The sequence below is a fragment of the Gopherus evgoodei genome, chromosome 3, assembly GCF_007399415.2.
Source record: "Gopherus evgoodei ecotype Sinaloan lineage chromosome 3, rGopEvg1_v1.p, whole genome shotgun sequence".
Taxonomy (NCBI): domain Eukaryota; kingdom Metazoa; phylum Chordata; order Testudines; family Testudinidae; genus Gopherus; species Gopherus evgoodei.
In genome coordinates this window covers 121,008,894-121,024,781 of record NC_044324.1, presented here as the reverse complement: position 1 = coordinate 121,024,781, position 15,888 = coordinate 121,008,894, and the positions used below count along the sequence as shown (strand labels likewise).

General features: G+C 39.9%; 1 protein-coding gene across 7 annotated transcripts in view; it reads left to right on the top strand.

Annotated features, from left to right (window-relative positions):
* The window catches only part of SHPRH (SNF2 histone linker PHD RING helicase), a 121,337-nt gene extending 115,225 nt beyond the window's left edge, over positions 1–6,112 (top strand). For all 7 annotated transcript variants that reach the window (XM_030556509.1, XM_030556510.1, XM_030556508.1 and 4 more), the window contains 2 exons: positions 1,730–1,810; positions 5,183–6,112. In XM_030556509.1, coding sequence (XP_030412369.1) covers positions 1,730–1,810; positions 5,183–5,279 — 178 coding nt within the window. In that variant the 3' untranslated portion in view covers positions 5,280–6,112. The remainder of the gene's footprint in view (positions 1–1,729; positions 1,811–5,182) is intronic.
* The last annotated feature ends 9,776 nt before the right edge of the window (positions 6,113–15,888 follow it).

Genomic DNA, 15,888 nt, shown 5'->3' with positions numbered 1-15,888 from the left:
TCACCAGCATATATCTGGAGTTACTCCAGATTTAAACCCCTACCCTGCATAGGCCTTTGCTCATGCTTATCTTTCATCCACATGAGTAGTTCTATTGACTTTATCTAGTAAATTTTACGGTAGGGCTTGAAAGAATCCCATTGACTTCAGTGGACTTTGAATCAGGTTCTAACTGAGCAGTGTTTAGTGTTCTTCATTTTCTAATATAAATTCTTCTTCTGAAAAAAAAAGTATTATCAGAAGGGTCTCCAGGTATTTTCATAGATATTAACTTTTGATTTTTACTCTGCTCTTTTCACCCGCCCAGGACCTTGAAAATTCTTCTTATTTCCTTTTAGCTTTGCTATTCTCCATTTGGCAATCACATTTTTTTTACCCTTTTTTATATGGCACATAAGAAGCCAAATAAAGTGTTGGTTTGTCTTCTGCATTAGCGATATCAGCACAGCTCTGAAAATGAGGTTAAATTAGTCATTACCTGGAGCTCACTTTCTTGGATGGACTCAAAAGCAATAAAACATTGTAGGTCCTATACAAACAATGGACTGGGTTCATTACTCAGAACCAGATTATGACTGGCCCTCATAAAAAGGGGCTCTTCAAGACAGCATGCAAAGAGCCTGTCTCAATCCCTTTACTCAGGGAAGTTCAGGAGATGCTTCCTCCATGTCCTCATTCCATGTGTACATCTCCCCAAAGTGGGCCAGGAGAAGGCAGGACTTTTCTCCCATCCACATACCATGCTAGTCTATGGAGCAGGCTTAGCATACGAGGAGGAGCAGGCCACATTCCCTGAAGGGGTATAGGTGCAGGAGTACTCCTCCTGTGTGCTGAGAAGTTACCTGGGCTGGATTAATGCTTAGGTAAACCAGGCATGTCCCTGGGCTGGGACCCCCACTTATTTATATTTTATGTATATTTGCTGATGCAGATTTGCACACGAACTGAAAGAATTCACATGATATTACACCACTTTGTGCCAGATCACAACACCAATTATCAAGGTTGCCAGTTTTGGTTGGATGTATTTCTGGAGATTTCATCACATGACATAATCTTTAATTTTTAATTCCTGGAGACTCCAGGACAACCCTGGAGGGTTGGCTATCCTACCAATCACTCAAGTGAGTGAAGTTCTTTCAGTTCATGTGCATCCCCACATCAGTGGATGAGTGGGCAGAGATATTCCTCACACATAGCTGAGGCTCTTTTGCAATTTCCAAGCAAAGGGGAGGGGACTGGGTAAAGAAAATGCTTTATTCCCCAACAGAGTGAGGGCCCAGAAGTATATGTTTGACTGGGACCAAGTGATGAGTTAATCTGGCCCTGGGAGTTACAGAAGGGAATCATGCCTCTGAGCTCCTGGGGTTGTGCTTCTCAGTCCCTAGGCAGGGTTGTGCACATAATATACATTTTGAAACCTTCTTATTGTTACTAGTAAAACTGAGAGCAGAATTTACCCACTGTCTATTAGAGTTTTTTTTAATTATTTTTATAATCATTGAGGGACTGATCTTGCAAAGTTGCTATTTGAGTGGTGGGAAGTGCTGAACACCCTTTACTCTCGGTAGAGGTTGCTCAGCACCTTACAGGTTTGGGCCTTTAAAATCCAGAGGACACTTTCAACAAGGTTAAAATAATTTGTAGGGAGGCCAAAATTTGGGCCTAAACTTCTTCACAGTCCTATGGCAATATTCCAGTGCTCAATTTTTTTTTTTAACACATGCAGGCCCACCATTGTTCACAGGTTCCTGATAAAAGCAACAATAGAAGAAAGAATGCAGATGATGCTGAAAACTGTAGAGAGAAGGTACATTTTTTTTTGGATGGGGGAGCTAAAAAGCATTGTTACTGCACCAAAATGAAAGTCGTTTTCATACATACACCCTGCAGTCACTCTGTTTAAAAAGTTATTACACTGTATTCATTATATTTGTGAGGTTTTTACTCAATCATAAGCTTTTGCTCAGCTCTGAAATGTTTTGACTAAATTCCCAAAATGTTTTCAGCAAAGCTTTGAAAAATTGACACTTTAACCTGGATTTGGTATTCAGTGATTTGAAACTAAGTGGACTTATTTACATTGTGTTTACATGCAAAAACATTTTAATTAAGAGACCAGAAGTCTCTCCAAGGACATGAACCGTTCAGGTATAAGTGTGTTGAATAACCATAAATGTGAGACCAGATTCATGTCTTCAGTACTCCAGTTTTACAGCAGTGTAATTGCAGTGAAATTACACTGTCATAAAACTGGACTAATGCAATGGTGAACTAGACCTAAGGTGGATAGGGTTTTTGCTATTAATAATGTTGTTTAAGCATTGGACAAATTATTTGAGTTTTTACATGCAAAAACATTAGAATGGTACAGATGTACCAGGTTAAGCTTTAAAAGCTTGTATTTGGGCAAATCTTGTATTGGCTAGATAACTAATGAATGTGATGTGGATGTTACATTTCTGGTTTACATTAGACTTTTTTTTTTTTTCTGGGGGGGAAACCCTTATTACCCAGGCATTTTAATTATATCTAATAGTAAGAGACTGATGTAAGCCCTGAAGCATGAGATTTAATATCCCTTCCCAAATTTTTGCTATTAATCATGTTGTTTAACCATTGGACACATTATTTGAATTTTTACATGCAAAAACCTTAGAATGGTACAGATGTGGAAAATTGATGAGACAATACTTTCAAAGATAAGGATGATGCCTTACCCCTCCAAACAAATACAAGGTGAGAATTTCTAGTCATACAGCATAGTAATAGTCAAAAGTTATGAAAAAATAAACCCTTTAACTGCACAGTTCCCTCCATTTAGTTCACAGAACCAAGCTTTTGTGACTAGAATTGCAGATCCGATATAGCTGCAGAGGAGCAAAAGTACTGTATTATGCTTCTTGTCCAAACAACAAAAACTCCAGATGAGTTCTGATTCCAGTCTTTTTATTACTTGTGGTAGTTTGGGAAGATGTACAAAGCAGGATTTACATCAGCCTCTTACTATTAGAGATCAGGATCTCCTACTGGGGGCAGATTATTCCACTTCTTCTCAACCATATGGTTACTGGTCACTGTCAGACGAGGTACTGGACTAGGTGGAACTTGGGTCTGATCCAGTATGGCAAATCTTGTGTTCTGAATCTGAGTAGTACTGAATAATATGAACAACAAAATATCTGATCAGACTACTTTAATTGCTTTGTCTTTAAAATTGCCTAGTGAGAAGACTTGTAAGATGGTCTCCACATAATAAACAGGATGGTTCATGCTGCTTTGGTTGAGCATGGGAATAACCATACCCTTCCTTAGAGAGACAAGAGGGGTGAAGTAATATCTTTTATTGTGCCAACTTCTGCTGGTGAGAGACGCAAACTAGTGAGCCTCACAGAGCTCCTCTTCTGGTCTGAGGAAAGTACTCTGGGAAAAGTGTCACAGCTAAATGCAAGGTGACACATTGTTTAGCACAAATTCTAAAGAACTGTTCAAGATGGAGTGGCCCGTTAACACCTCTGCAGTCATAAGACAAAAAGAGGTGGATAGTGCAGGTTGTTGCAATAAGCCATAAATCCATTTTCAGTCCATGATTTTTCATGTCTAGCAGAGTTATGAATTTAAACTCCCAGATTTGTCTTTTGAAAGTGTTGTGCTGGTTTCCTTTGAGGATGAGGATTGATAGGTCAGCTATATTGATCACTTTGTGAAAAGCGTTCACCCACAAGTGATATGGTGTTTTTGTCTTTTATCATTTTCCTGTGTGAGTTAATTTGAGAGCATAGTGATTATCTGGTTTTATGCACATAGTTGCTATGGGGGCATTTAGTGAAGTGGATGAAGTATACCGCATGTTGTGATAGGCACGTGTAAGATCCATGGATATTGAAATGTGTTGTGGAAGGTGTTGATCATTACAGTAGTGGAGATATGTCTGCAGGTTTTGCATCTGTTCCGACAGTTGGTGTGTCCTGGTCTGTGGGGAGCTTGCTTATGATGATGAGCTTGGAGAGGTTGGGGGGTTGTTTGAAGGCCAGAAGTGAGGGTTCAGGAAAGATTTTTTTTAGGATGGGGTCCCCATTGAGTATGGGTTGTAGCTGTTTTGATGATACCCCATATGGGTTCCAGTGTAGGGTGGTCTGGGACAACTAAGGGCATGCAGTCAGAGGGAGATTTATTTCTGTATTGAAACAGGATCTAAGGATATTTGTGTGGCCTGTTCCATGATTCAATCTGCTACTCTGGTGGAGTGTCCTTGTTTGGTGAAGGCAGTTTTGAATAATAAGATATATATCCCAGACTTTCTCCTGGGAACATAGTCTGTGGTATCTGAGTGCCTGACTGTAGATAACAGATTTGGTGATATGTTTGGGGTGGATACTGGATCTTTGAAAGTAGGTGTGGTGATCTCTTTCTTGTATATGGTTGTCTATAGGGATCCATTGTTGAAGCTGATTGTGGTGTCCAGGGGAGTTTTATGGATTAGGATTGGTTGGTGAAGTTGTGGTGGAAATCTATAAGAGAGTTTAAGCCAGAGTTTCATCCAAAGGATGAAAATATCATCAATGTGTTTGAGGTAAATCATTGATTTTGTGATGCATTTGTCTTCTTCAAGGTGGCCCATGAAGAGGTTGGCATATGGCTGGTTTGGACAAAGTGTGTGTTGTTGAATGTAAAATTGCTATGGGTGAGGATGAAATAGATACGTTTGTCTTTGTGTTTGGGATGGATATCTGAGGTCTGTCCATTGTTTTGTAAATATTTGAGGCAGGCATCATTGGTCTGTAACCTACTAACCCCCTCTTTTTGTCCTATCACTGCAGAGCTGTTAATGGGCCACTCTATCTTAAATGATCCCTTAAAATATGTACTAACTACTTATGTTGAACAATCTGTTCCACTTTGCATTTAGCTGTGATGTTTGGAGTACTTTTCCCAGAGCTGAAGGAGAAAGCTTGTCTCTCTCACCACTAGAAGTTGGTCCAATAAAAGATAATACCTCATCCATCTTGTCTTTCAAATATCTTGGGACCAACACGGCTACAACTACACTGTATACATACCCTTCCTTGTCATCTTCCTTTGTGATGTTCACTGTAGTATAAATATTAGACAATCTACAACTGCATGTTCTTTCTTTATTGCACAGTCTGTTCTCTAACTCTTGTGCAAATTTTCCCTACAGCCACACCAGCTCTTCCATGAAACAGTCAGAAGCCTCAGTGTTGACAGTGGCTGATCTGGCAGACCTTTTCACAGAAGAAACTGAAGAACTTGAGTGAAACAACTTTTGATTTGACTCAGTGAAATCAGAAGGGACATGTCTTAGTAATAGCATCTGCATTAAATCAGTTGACCTGTCATAAATTCCTGTAGATGTCGAACACCCTTCTTCTGTTAGGATTGCTAGAATTAGTAAGGTTTTTAATCATTTTCATTCGATTCTGTGGCTATGTCCTTTTCAGCACATGTTTTCTGATAGCACTGGAGAGCTATTGCACTTTGCACACTATACAAAACAATGGATCTTATTTCCAAAGAACATTTGAGCTGGACTTTTGTGGGTAAAATCTTGGCTCCAGTGAAGTTAATGGAAGTTTTGCCATCGTCTTCAGTGGGGCCAGGATTTCACTCAGAGTAAAGCTTTGCTTTGGGGGAAGGGAAAGTTAAGTCACAGAAACTGAACAGAGTATTTTGCTTCTCGAGTTTTTTACTCTCCAAAGCATTATTGAGAATGAATACCCTCATAGAAAGGGCTCTAGAGTTCTCAGCATATAACTCTCAAGGATTGCACCTCTTATTCATGACACTTAAAATAAACTACTAACTAGTTGGGTATTCGTAATGCCCTTTTTAGGTATTCATGAAGATTATGTAATACCATAGAATTTTCATTGCAAGTTAGATTTCGTGTTCACTTACTGCAGTGTTATCTTGATAAATTATGCCTTTTATATGTATATTGGTCTTAAAATAACAGTAAAAAACTGAATCAGTTGTACACATTTTAAAAAATTCTTAAAGCCATGACTACTTTACTGCTTTGCTGTAAGTATTTGGGTTCCCTTGTTATAGAATTTACAAAAAAATTAAGCTACGCATCATTTTATACTCATTTGGTGTCTCTGTGCTTTTCTTCTCTTTCCCCATTCACTTCTTTTCAGAAACTATGGGCTTGTCTGCACAGTGCGCCAGAAGGGTGTGATTTGTAAAGCACACTAACGTTGTTGTGCTCTAACTGCACCGGGGCAAGCCCTGCTTGCATTGTCTAAAAGGTACCCCGTCTTGTGGACTACATTAATGTGAACTTTTAGAGCACACCTGCAGGATCTGCATGGCGCAGTTCACATCTTATCCTTTCCAACCCTATCCGTATGCCCTTCGGAACATCTCGCACCAAGTTAATGCTCCCTATGTCTGCATTATTTCTTCCAGGATCATTGTTTTGTCTGCAGATGTACAAAAATTTTTCTTATTTGGGCTTTTGCTCCATACAGCTGCTTTTTAGAGTAAGTACACTGTTGTTATTTTCTCCAATACATATGTTGTGGTAAACTAGAGGAGAAAAGTTTTGGATGGACTGAACAGTGTGATAAAGTTTGAGCTCAAAATTTACATTCCCTTAAATTGTGCTAAGGACATGAACAGAAGAGTCTGTGAAAAGTATGATTAACTAGAAGATTCTGACTATTTCTCAATTTTAATCAGAATGCTTATTGCTTGAAATACAAGTGTTACAAGAGCTTCTTTAGTTTTATACATGCTGACACACTGCTCTGCAAAGCATCTGTGTCAGTACACTGTGTTTTTCTTCCTTTTTTGGTTGTCTGGGACATGTAAGATGTTTACAAGAATAGCCCTCTTTTATGGTACATGACCATGGGAATCCCACGCTGGGAAAAAGGAGGCCAAAAAAATCACTCCTCACCCACCCGCCCCTTGCTTGCTTAATCTCTTACAAAGAATGAGTGTATTTGGTCAAAGGCATTAGGGCAGATGAGTCACAATCTATTAAGTAGCTACTGTAAAACTAGCTTATTGGAACTAAAGAGTGTAGATGAGTGGAAACATTTTTTAAAGAAAAGTTTAACCCATTGTTACCCCACTGTAAGTTTTTTGTGACTATAAGGTCTCTTCTTTGTCTCTTTGTTTACTGCAGAAGTAAATTTTGGATTTCAGTCAAAGCACTTTGTATTTCCAGCTTGTTACGTAGCATCAACAATATCGTCTGAAGACATGGAGAAGCAGCTGCATTATTAAGTAATCATTTAGACTCACAGGTTTGCTCACATCCCAGTCTCTGATTTATATTTTGATAAAACCCAAGCACTACATAACTGCTAGTTCCAGTGTTTCCCCCCTTCTCATTGGAGGGAGGGGAAAAAGCATAGGTACCCATAATGCATTGCAACAAAACAGCTTGCAAGTGTTGTTACTCTATATACAAGACTGTGAAGAGGGTTTCCAGTTGGATTTAACACTGTCAGAGGTAGTTAAGGAATAAAGAACAAACTTACTTCCCTTGCCTTCTGTGGGTAAATGAAACTATCCAGAGTGCTACAGATTAAAATGTAGCTCTGGTCAGAAAAATGGCCTCTAACAATAGCATTTTGTCTCCACAACTCCATTTCCAGTTTGTTCAGCTTACGTACAAGATTTTTCCAACTGCCAACACCACATTTAAAGGGACACTCAACCCATGTCAGCTGAAAATGACCTATTTTGAAATGTTTGTTCTAGGGTGGAATTTCCTTTGCATGAAGTTGTACTTCAGAATTTTCTATATTCATGCTAAATGCATCTCCTGTAAGTTAGGTCTGCTAAGTGAGGGCCCCAGTTGGGTTTATCAAGTCTCTGGCTGTTTTTCTTCCTCATTATAGTGGGGGAGGATGGGTTCTGCTTATGGTATCATGTTCTTGGTTACTTCAGCTTGCACATGGAGAGGACCAAGGACATCAGCTTTTAGACCCACGTGGAAACAATAGGTTTCACAGAAACTATTTCTATACTCACACAGTGGGACCTTATTGTCAACTTGGGAGTGGATATTGGAATTCTCACAAAGTGTCCTGACCTCGTTGTCCAATCACCATCTCATCCCTGTGAAACTGTCCTACCTTCATTCCATTAAGGAAATGAACCACCAAAGTCTGTCTGCCCACAAAAGCTTTTGAAGCTTAAGTTTCCAGCATGCCTTAGGAAGACAATCATCCACCTACACAGCTAAACGACTGATGAGCTACTAGGACAGTACAACTGCTTGTCTCTTGGCCTTCTCTTTACAACAAACAGATCACCGTAGTTAATCAACTAACTTTGTTAGGTAAAGGCCTAGAGGCAGATGATTACGATGAAGATGGTATTCGTAACACAAAGACCTTCTCTGGAACTATGCTATCTAGTAAAAGAAGCAAAGAAAAGCTACTTTAATCAAGACCAGAGTGCTTTACCTGCTATCCCTTCCTTCTAGAATTTGATCCCATCACACTCAAAGCTTGAGGTCCTGATAAACAAACTCCAGTGTGAAACAGGTCCTACACCACCTAAGAACTGTGCCCACTGCTACTAGAAATTATCAGCATTTCCTTCAGAGAAGTAAACCTACCACCTCTGAGAAATGCAATAATCTGTTTAATCCTCTTCACCTCTTACCCTGTCTCCCCATTTCTAGGTAAAATCATTAAGGGAAGAAGGGGGAAGGAATACAATCTAAAATCGGGAAAGAACAGGTTAAAGAATATTTAGATAAGTTAGATGTATTCAATTCAGCAGGGCCTGATGAAATTCATTGTAGTCCATTTAAAGAACTAGCTTATCATGACAAACCAATCTAATTTCCTTCTTTGACAGGATTACTGGCCTAGTACCTACGTGGGAAGCTGTAAACCTGATATATCCTGATTTTTAGTTAGGCTTTTGACCCAGTCCCGTGTGACATTCTCATAAGCAAACCATGGAAGTGGGGTTTAGATGAAGTTACTGTAAGGTGTATACACAACAGGTTAAAAGATTATACTCAAAAAATAATTATCAATGGTTCACTGTCAGACTAGGAAGGTATATCTGGTGGGGCCAACGGGAGTTGGTCCTGGCTCTGGTACTATTCAGTATTTTCATTAATGATTTGGATAATGGAATGGAGAGTATGTCTGTAAAATTTGCAGACATTAAGCTGGAAGATGATGCAAGCACTTTGGAGGACAGGATTCAAATTCAAAATGACCTTGAAAATTTGGGTGAATTGATCTGAAATCAACAAGATTAAATTCAATAAAGATAAGTGCAAAGTACTTCTCTTGGGAAGGAAAAATCAGATGCATAACTACACAAAGGTAGTACTGCTGAAAAGGGGATTATAGTAGATCACAAATTGAATGAGTCCACAATGTGATGCAGATGTGAAAAAGGGTAATATTCTGGGGTTCAGTACCAGGAGTGTTGTATCGAAGATACAGAAGGCAATTTGTCCTGCTCTGTTTGGCACTGGTGAAGTCTCAGATGTAGTACAGTGTCCAGTTCTGGGTGCCACACTTTAGGAAAGATGTGGACAAAGGAAAGCATCAACATGATAAAAGGTTTAGAAAACCTGACCTATGAGGAAAAATTTTAAAAAATGGGGCAGGTTTAGTCTTGAGAAAAGATGACTAAGGGGAAATCAACATTTTGTTCAAATATGCTAAGGAATGCTCTAAAGAGGATTGTGGTCAGTTGTTTTCTGGGTCCATTGAAGGTAGGACAAGAAATAATGCACTTTATCTGTAGCAAGGGAGGTTTAGCTTACATATTAGGAAATATTTTCTTACTAGAAGAGTAGTTAAGCTCTAGAATAAGCTTCCAAGGGAGGTTGTGGAATCCATCTTGTTGGAGGTTTTTAATAGCAGATGGACAAACATCTGTAGGAGTGGTATCATAGGCACCAGCTCCATAGGTGCTCTGGGGCTGGAGCACCCATGGGGAAAAATTAGCAGGTGCTCCGCACTCCCCAGCAGCCAAGCTCCCTCTCCTTGCTGCCTCCTCCCGCACTGCGTCGTGCTCCTCCCCTCCCTCCCAGTGCTTCGTGCCCACCCCCTAACAGCTGTTTGGTTGTACTTAGGACTTGCCAGGAGGGAGGGGGGGAGGCAGAGAAGAGGTAGGGACTGGGACCTGGGAGAAGAGAGTGGAATGGGGGTGGGGGGCTGTGGTGGGAAAAGGCAGGGTGGGGCAGTACAGAAGCGGGAAGGGACAGGAGTGGGGCTGGACTGGGTAGAGCACTCATCAGGCAGAGGGGAAGTCGGCGCCTATGCGTGGTCTAGGTTTATTTAGTCTTAAGGACCTCTCGCGGTCTCTTGCAGCTCCACATTTTTATGTTTAAATTGTGACCACAAAGGTCTAGCAATGTGTGACATCTGCCACTATATTGGATGCTTCAAAAAAGTAGAGGAATGGACTTGGCCCCATCAAGCAGCTTAAATGAAGTTTCTGTTTTTAAAAAGAGATAAGAACAAACATTTCCATCAAAATTAAATTTTCCTTAGTCACTTGGGACATCATTATAGTTTATTTTATTTAGGTATTCAAGTGCTAGATACTTAAAAATACCAAGATACATACATTCCCTCCCCCACCACTTTAACCCTAAGCCATTCCTGTATAGTTCACCTTGCACAAGCATATACATATTAACGCATATAACTGTGTATAACTGATTGACATGTCCCTTTCCCACATCTTGCATAATATTATCTTAATAATTACAATGATTGATACTGTGCCATTGCTGTGTAAGGTGTTTGGGCACACACAAGACAAGTTTGTAACCAAAAGAAACAAGCTGCAGCTGAGGAAAGAGGGGGAAAGGATGCAACATAAAGGCAACTAGGCTGACATCTTTCTTGCTCCTTCTTTGGTTGTGGGTTTTTGTTTGTACCGCTTGTTAAATTGTGTTGGGAGCTAAATTAGTATTTTCAGTCCAGACGTGAGTACAGTGACAATAGTGGACAAATAGTGATATATAGATCTAATGAATCTGATGTGTGAGACAAAGGGGATTGTACTTAAATCCAGCAGTAGCTTGGATTTGATGGAGACAACACTGAACTGGAGCCATGGTTCTTGGGAACAGCGTTTTCTTTATCAGCTTGATAACTTAGCTAATGTGAATGCAAAATCTTTGCCCAGAGAGAGCTTTCAGACTCATGTACATGAACGGGGGGCCAATTCCTGGTCACAAAAGGAGGAAGTTTGCCTAGAGAAAAGGCAAATAAGGGGTTTAATTCTTCCTCTTCCCACTTAAATCAGGCATACACTATTACTTTACCAGCTTGTATGCAGCTGCTGTGCGTGCAGGGAGAGGATCATTATTCCAGTCATAATATCTTCTAGCTACTTCCAACACCACTGAAAGAAAGCTTAAGATGATGGCTGCAAGTGCACAGCAAGTAGCATTTCTCTGCAATGGTTTCCTAACATCAGATCAAATCTTGCACTCTTTAGTCAATGGGGATTTAACCTGAGTAAAGAGTGGAGGATTTGTCCTTGACATTTCGTGATACCAGCCTGTCATAACCTTAGTCCCAGATTTGGACCTTAGCGTCCAAAATATGGGGGTTAGCATGAAAACCTCCAAGCCTAGCTACCAGCTTGGACCTGGTACTTGCTGCCACCACCCAAAAAATTAGAGTGTTTTGGGGCACTCTGGTCCCCCTGAAAAACCTTCCCTGGGGACCCCAAGAACCAAATCCCTTGAGTCTCACAACAAAGGGAAATAATCCTTTTTCCCTTCCCCCCTCCAGATGCTCCTGGAGAGATACACAGACACAAGCTCTGTGAATCCAAACAGAGTGACTCCCCCTCTCCGTTCCCAGTCCTGGAAACAAAAAGGACTTTCCTATTCCCCCAGAGGGAATGCAAAATCAGGCTAGCAAATTCAACACACACACAGATCTCCCCCCTGATTTCTTCCTCCCACCAATTCCCTGGTGAGTACAGACTCAATTTTCCTGAAATTTCCCAGTAAAGAAAACTTCAACAGGTCTTAAAAGAAAGCTTTATATAAAAAGAAAGAAAAATACATACAAATGGTCTCTCTGTATTAAGGTGACACAATACAGGGTTAATTGCTTAAAAGAATATTGAATAAACAGCCTTATTCAAAAAGAATACAAATTAAAGCACTCCAGCACTTATATTTATGCAAATACCAAAGAAAAGAAACCATATAACTTACTATCTGATCTCTTCGTCCTTACACTTAGAAACAGAAGATTAGAAAACAGAACTACTTCTCCAAAGCTCAGAGAAAGCAGGCAGGCAGACAACAAAGACTCAGACACAAACTTCCCTCCACCCAAAGTTGAAAAAATCCGGTTTTCTGATTGGTCCTCTGGTCAGGTGCTTCAGGTGAAAGAGACATTAACCCTTAGCTATCTGTTTATGACACAGCCTCCCAGCTCTGTGCACTTAGGGGTTCTTTTGTATAGATGACCTGCTCCAAAATCAAAAGGAAGATCATTAGCTGCCTTTGTGGCACTGTCCTCCAGACTCCAGGGGGAGCATGTTGTAGATCTGTTCCACATCAGGAGAGAGAAAGGAAAATGGGTCAGCTGAGGGAATGCATGTTGTTCCCTCTCAGTCTCTTGGTGAGTCCCAGAAAAACTTAAAACATAGCTTGGAGTTGTATTGCCATTTCTACAGAACCCTTCCAACTCCTTGGGTGTGGAAGCAGCTGTAACAGGGAGGAAACCCTGCAGCTGGTAACAAACCAGGAGAGCCCCATTCAGCCAATGAAGAGAGATGGGGCCTCCTATAGGTTCCTGGTCATCTGTCAGGTTCAGGGCTGGTCCTGTGGCCTACCCTGATGGAGGGCAGAACCCACTCTTGATAGAACAATGGAAGAGGACCATTGGATCCTTGTAGCAATTTCCTCCCCCAAGGTCCTCTTCCATGGTAAGAATGATCCAGCCCTCAGCTATGAGCAATGAATAGGAAAAGGATAATGTATTTTTCATATGTAACACATTCATTGACAGTAGGGATCATAAAAAGCAGAATGTTTATCAAGCCATATTTTACTTACATTTATAATCAAGACTACAGTTATTTTCTTAGTGGAAACAAACAGAATTACTGGAAATGTAAAGGGCTTTGCAGCGGTTGAGGAAAGTGACCCCTTTTCCATAGGTTTGCCTCAGTGACGAGTACTTTAACAATGCATGTGATAACTACTCTGGCACTTGTTGGCCAAACCCAAACCGCAGATTTGTGTGTGTAATAGCTCAAAACCATGCAGTACAAATGTACAGCACCCCAAAATAAAAGTATAGACTTTGTCCTTAAAACAGATGCATTAGACTTACAAGTCATTCTCTGCAGTGACTGTACAGACATCTTGATGGGATGAGGCCGCAAACTTCACAACTGTCCCCCACAAAATGAAATCTTGCACCTTGCAAACTTTCATGTCAGCACAGGGCCTAAAAAGCATAGAATCACTACAATTCCACTGTACAGGAGCTTACAGCTGTAGAGTGGGATTCTGGCTCCCTTTGTAGCTCACAACAGGACTGTATCATAAATATTTCAACTCTAGTAACTGGTGGCCATGTGACCTTTGTTCTTTCATACACATTCTTAGTAGGAATCTTGAAACTATGATTTTCAAAAAAAAAAAAATTTCCTTCATCAAAAAATTACCTTTCTACCAAGGATCATTATATTTTCGGGGGGAAGGGGAGATAGCACAAAATGCTTTGGACTCCTTTGTTACATGTTTCCAACAAGGATTGGTGCCATTTACAGCTCCCATTAACAGTCTGCATAGCAAAATGCAAGGATATAAAACACCAAAGCAATAAATGCAGTGATTGAGGTTAGAGTCCTGCCTAATAAAGAATGAGCTATACTGCTGCTATAGTACATGACAAAAATGCGTGTGTGTGGTGGGTGGGTGTTCTGTCTTGGAGGAATTCAGTACTAAACTAGGTAGAAATTGGTTTGTGAGTGATCTTGGTCTCCACTGACTATCTCTGTGCTCGTTAGGAATCCCATTGTTGGGCACAGGACCCCATTCAGCCGTTAGCTGAGAGGTGGTCATTTCTGTGAAGAGCTTTAAAAAAAAAAAAAAAAAAAAAAAACAACTCCCTACCCACAATGTAAAAGTCCTGAGGAAACTCACCCCTCATTGAGCTAGTTATTCCAGCCAACTGAAAGGGCAAGAGACACTAGGAGTTTCCTGACTTTGAGCTGGTTGAGGGATCTCCAGTTCTGACTGTTGTATGTAAGATGCTCTTTGCTGTTTTCCTGACTGTTTGTCTGCTGACTTCTTTAACTTCAGCAAATGACACTGACATCGGGGAGGGTGAGTTGTTTTTAAAAAAAAAAAATGTTGCCATTAATTCACACACACAAAAAGCATTTCCATTGGGAATTCTGAACAAGCATGGGCCCAGTTCTGCACTCACACTGGAGTAACTACTTTGGCTTTAAACCAATGTGAGATCAGAATCAAGCTCTGTGTGCACAGATTATGGCATGCTTTTCAAATCACACACACTAAGCATCATGCTGGTACATGGTAGGTGTAGATGCAATTGATTTTAACTGAGATGATAGAATTTAGATAGAATTTTTTTCTGGTTTGCACCTGAATTACTTTCATATAAGACTTTATTGTTTTATTAATAATGCTAGGGCATCTCGAGCCTTGGATAGGCATCTTTTTATTATTTTAAATCTAAATAAATGTAACAGTTAGTTGTACTAGCATTTACTTATGTGATCGGTTGATACGTGTAAGCATTGCACGTTTACAATTAAGCTTTAAATTAATCCTGACATGGAGCTTTGTTTGAACTGCAATTGCTACTATTCTGTTGCTGTGTATGTTTACTTAGTTTGGGACATCAATGTTGAGCTAGCATATGCATTCTTCTGTGTATAAATAAACGTATTTTAAAATAGCACGAGTCAGATACTCACAAATTGTTGGATTCTTTATATTGTAATTTAATGATAGCATCTCAGAATGGAGAGAGGGAGTAACTGAATTGCTTTGCTAAGAGAAAAGTGGAACTAATTATCTTATACACTAGCAGGCTACTGTGAAGAGATTTTTAAAGAAATTAAAGAAAGGAATATATGCAAAAAAAAATCTGTTTTTTCCCTGTCATACTCCAAAACTGATGTATCATTTAGCCTCGTCCCAAGCTGCCTTACCTCTCATTTTATTGTGCAATATATTTTTCCTCTCTGATAACTTATCAGTACCTTAACACAGCAGGAAGCATATTGTGCCTTTGGTCCCTGAAGAATTACACGTCTTTGTCAGCAGCCTTTTATTTTGAAATCGCGTTTTGGCATTAAATATGTTGATTGTTTCTTTAAAATTTCTCTCTTAATCTCTCTTTTTTGAAATGCTAAATTTGTTCTGAATTACCTGGGAACTGAAATAACAGCATATATTATGATATTTATGAAAACATTTTTCCTTCTCTTTTTTAACTGTTGTGAAATATTCATTATTTTTTGCCAAGCCATTGGGGAAATCACTCAGGAACATTCCGATAAGCTAGTTGTTAAGCAATGCTGCGTTCCTAATCCTTTTCTTTACACAGCATGTCGCTGAGGTGTCTGACAGATGTAACCTGTTACACATCGTTAAGCAGTTTCAATGAATGGGATTGCTCTGAGTAAATTGCATGTAAACATCTCCTGGTATTCAGACTGAAATGTCTGTATTATAAAACATGTTAAAAGGGACCTGTAAAAATGGAAAGGGGGTATAATGATCTTGTACCCTCTTGCTGCTTTCTAATGTATAGAGAAGGTCTGAAAGGATTTTTTTTTCCCCTGCTTGTTTTTTAACTTAGAAATTCCAGTCTTCTTTACCCTGCAAGATTTCCTGGGGTCCTGCTG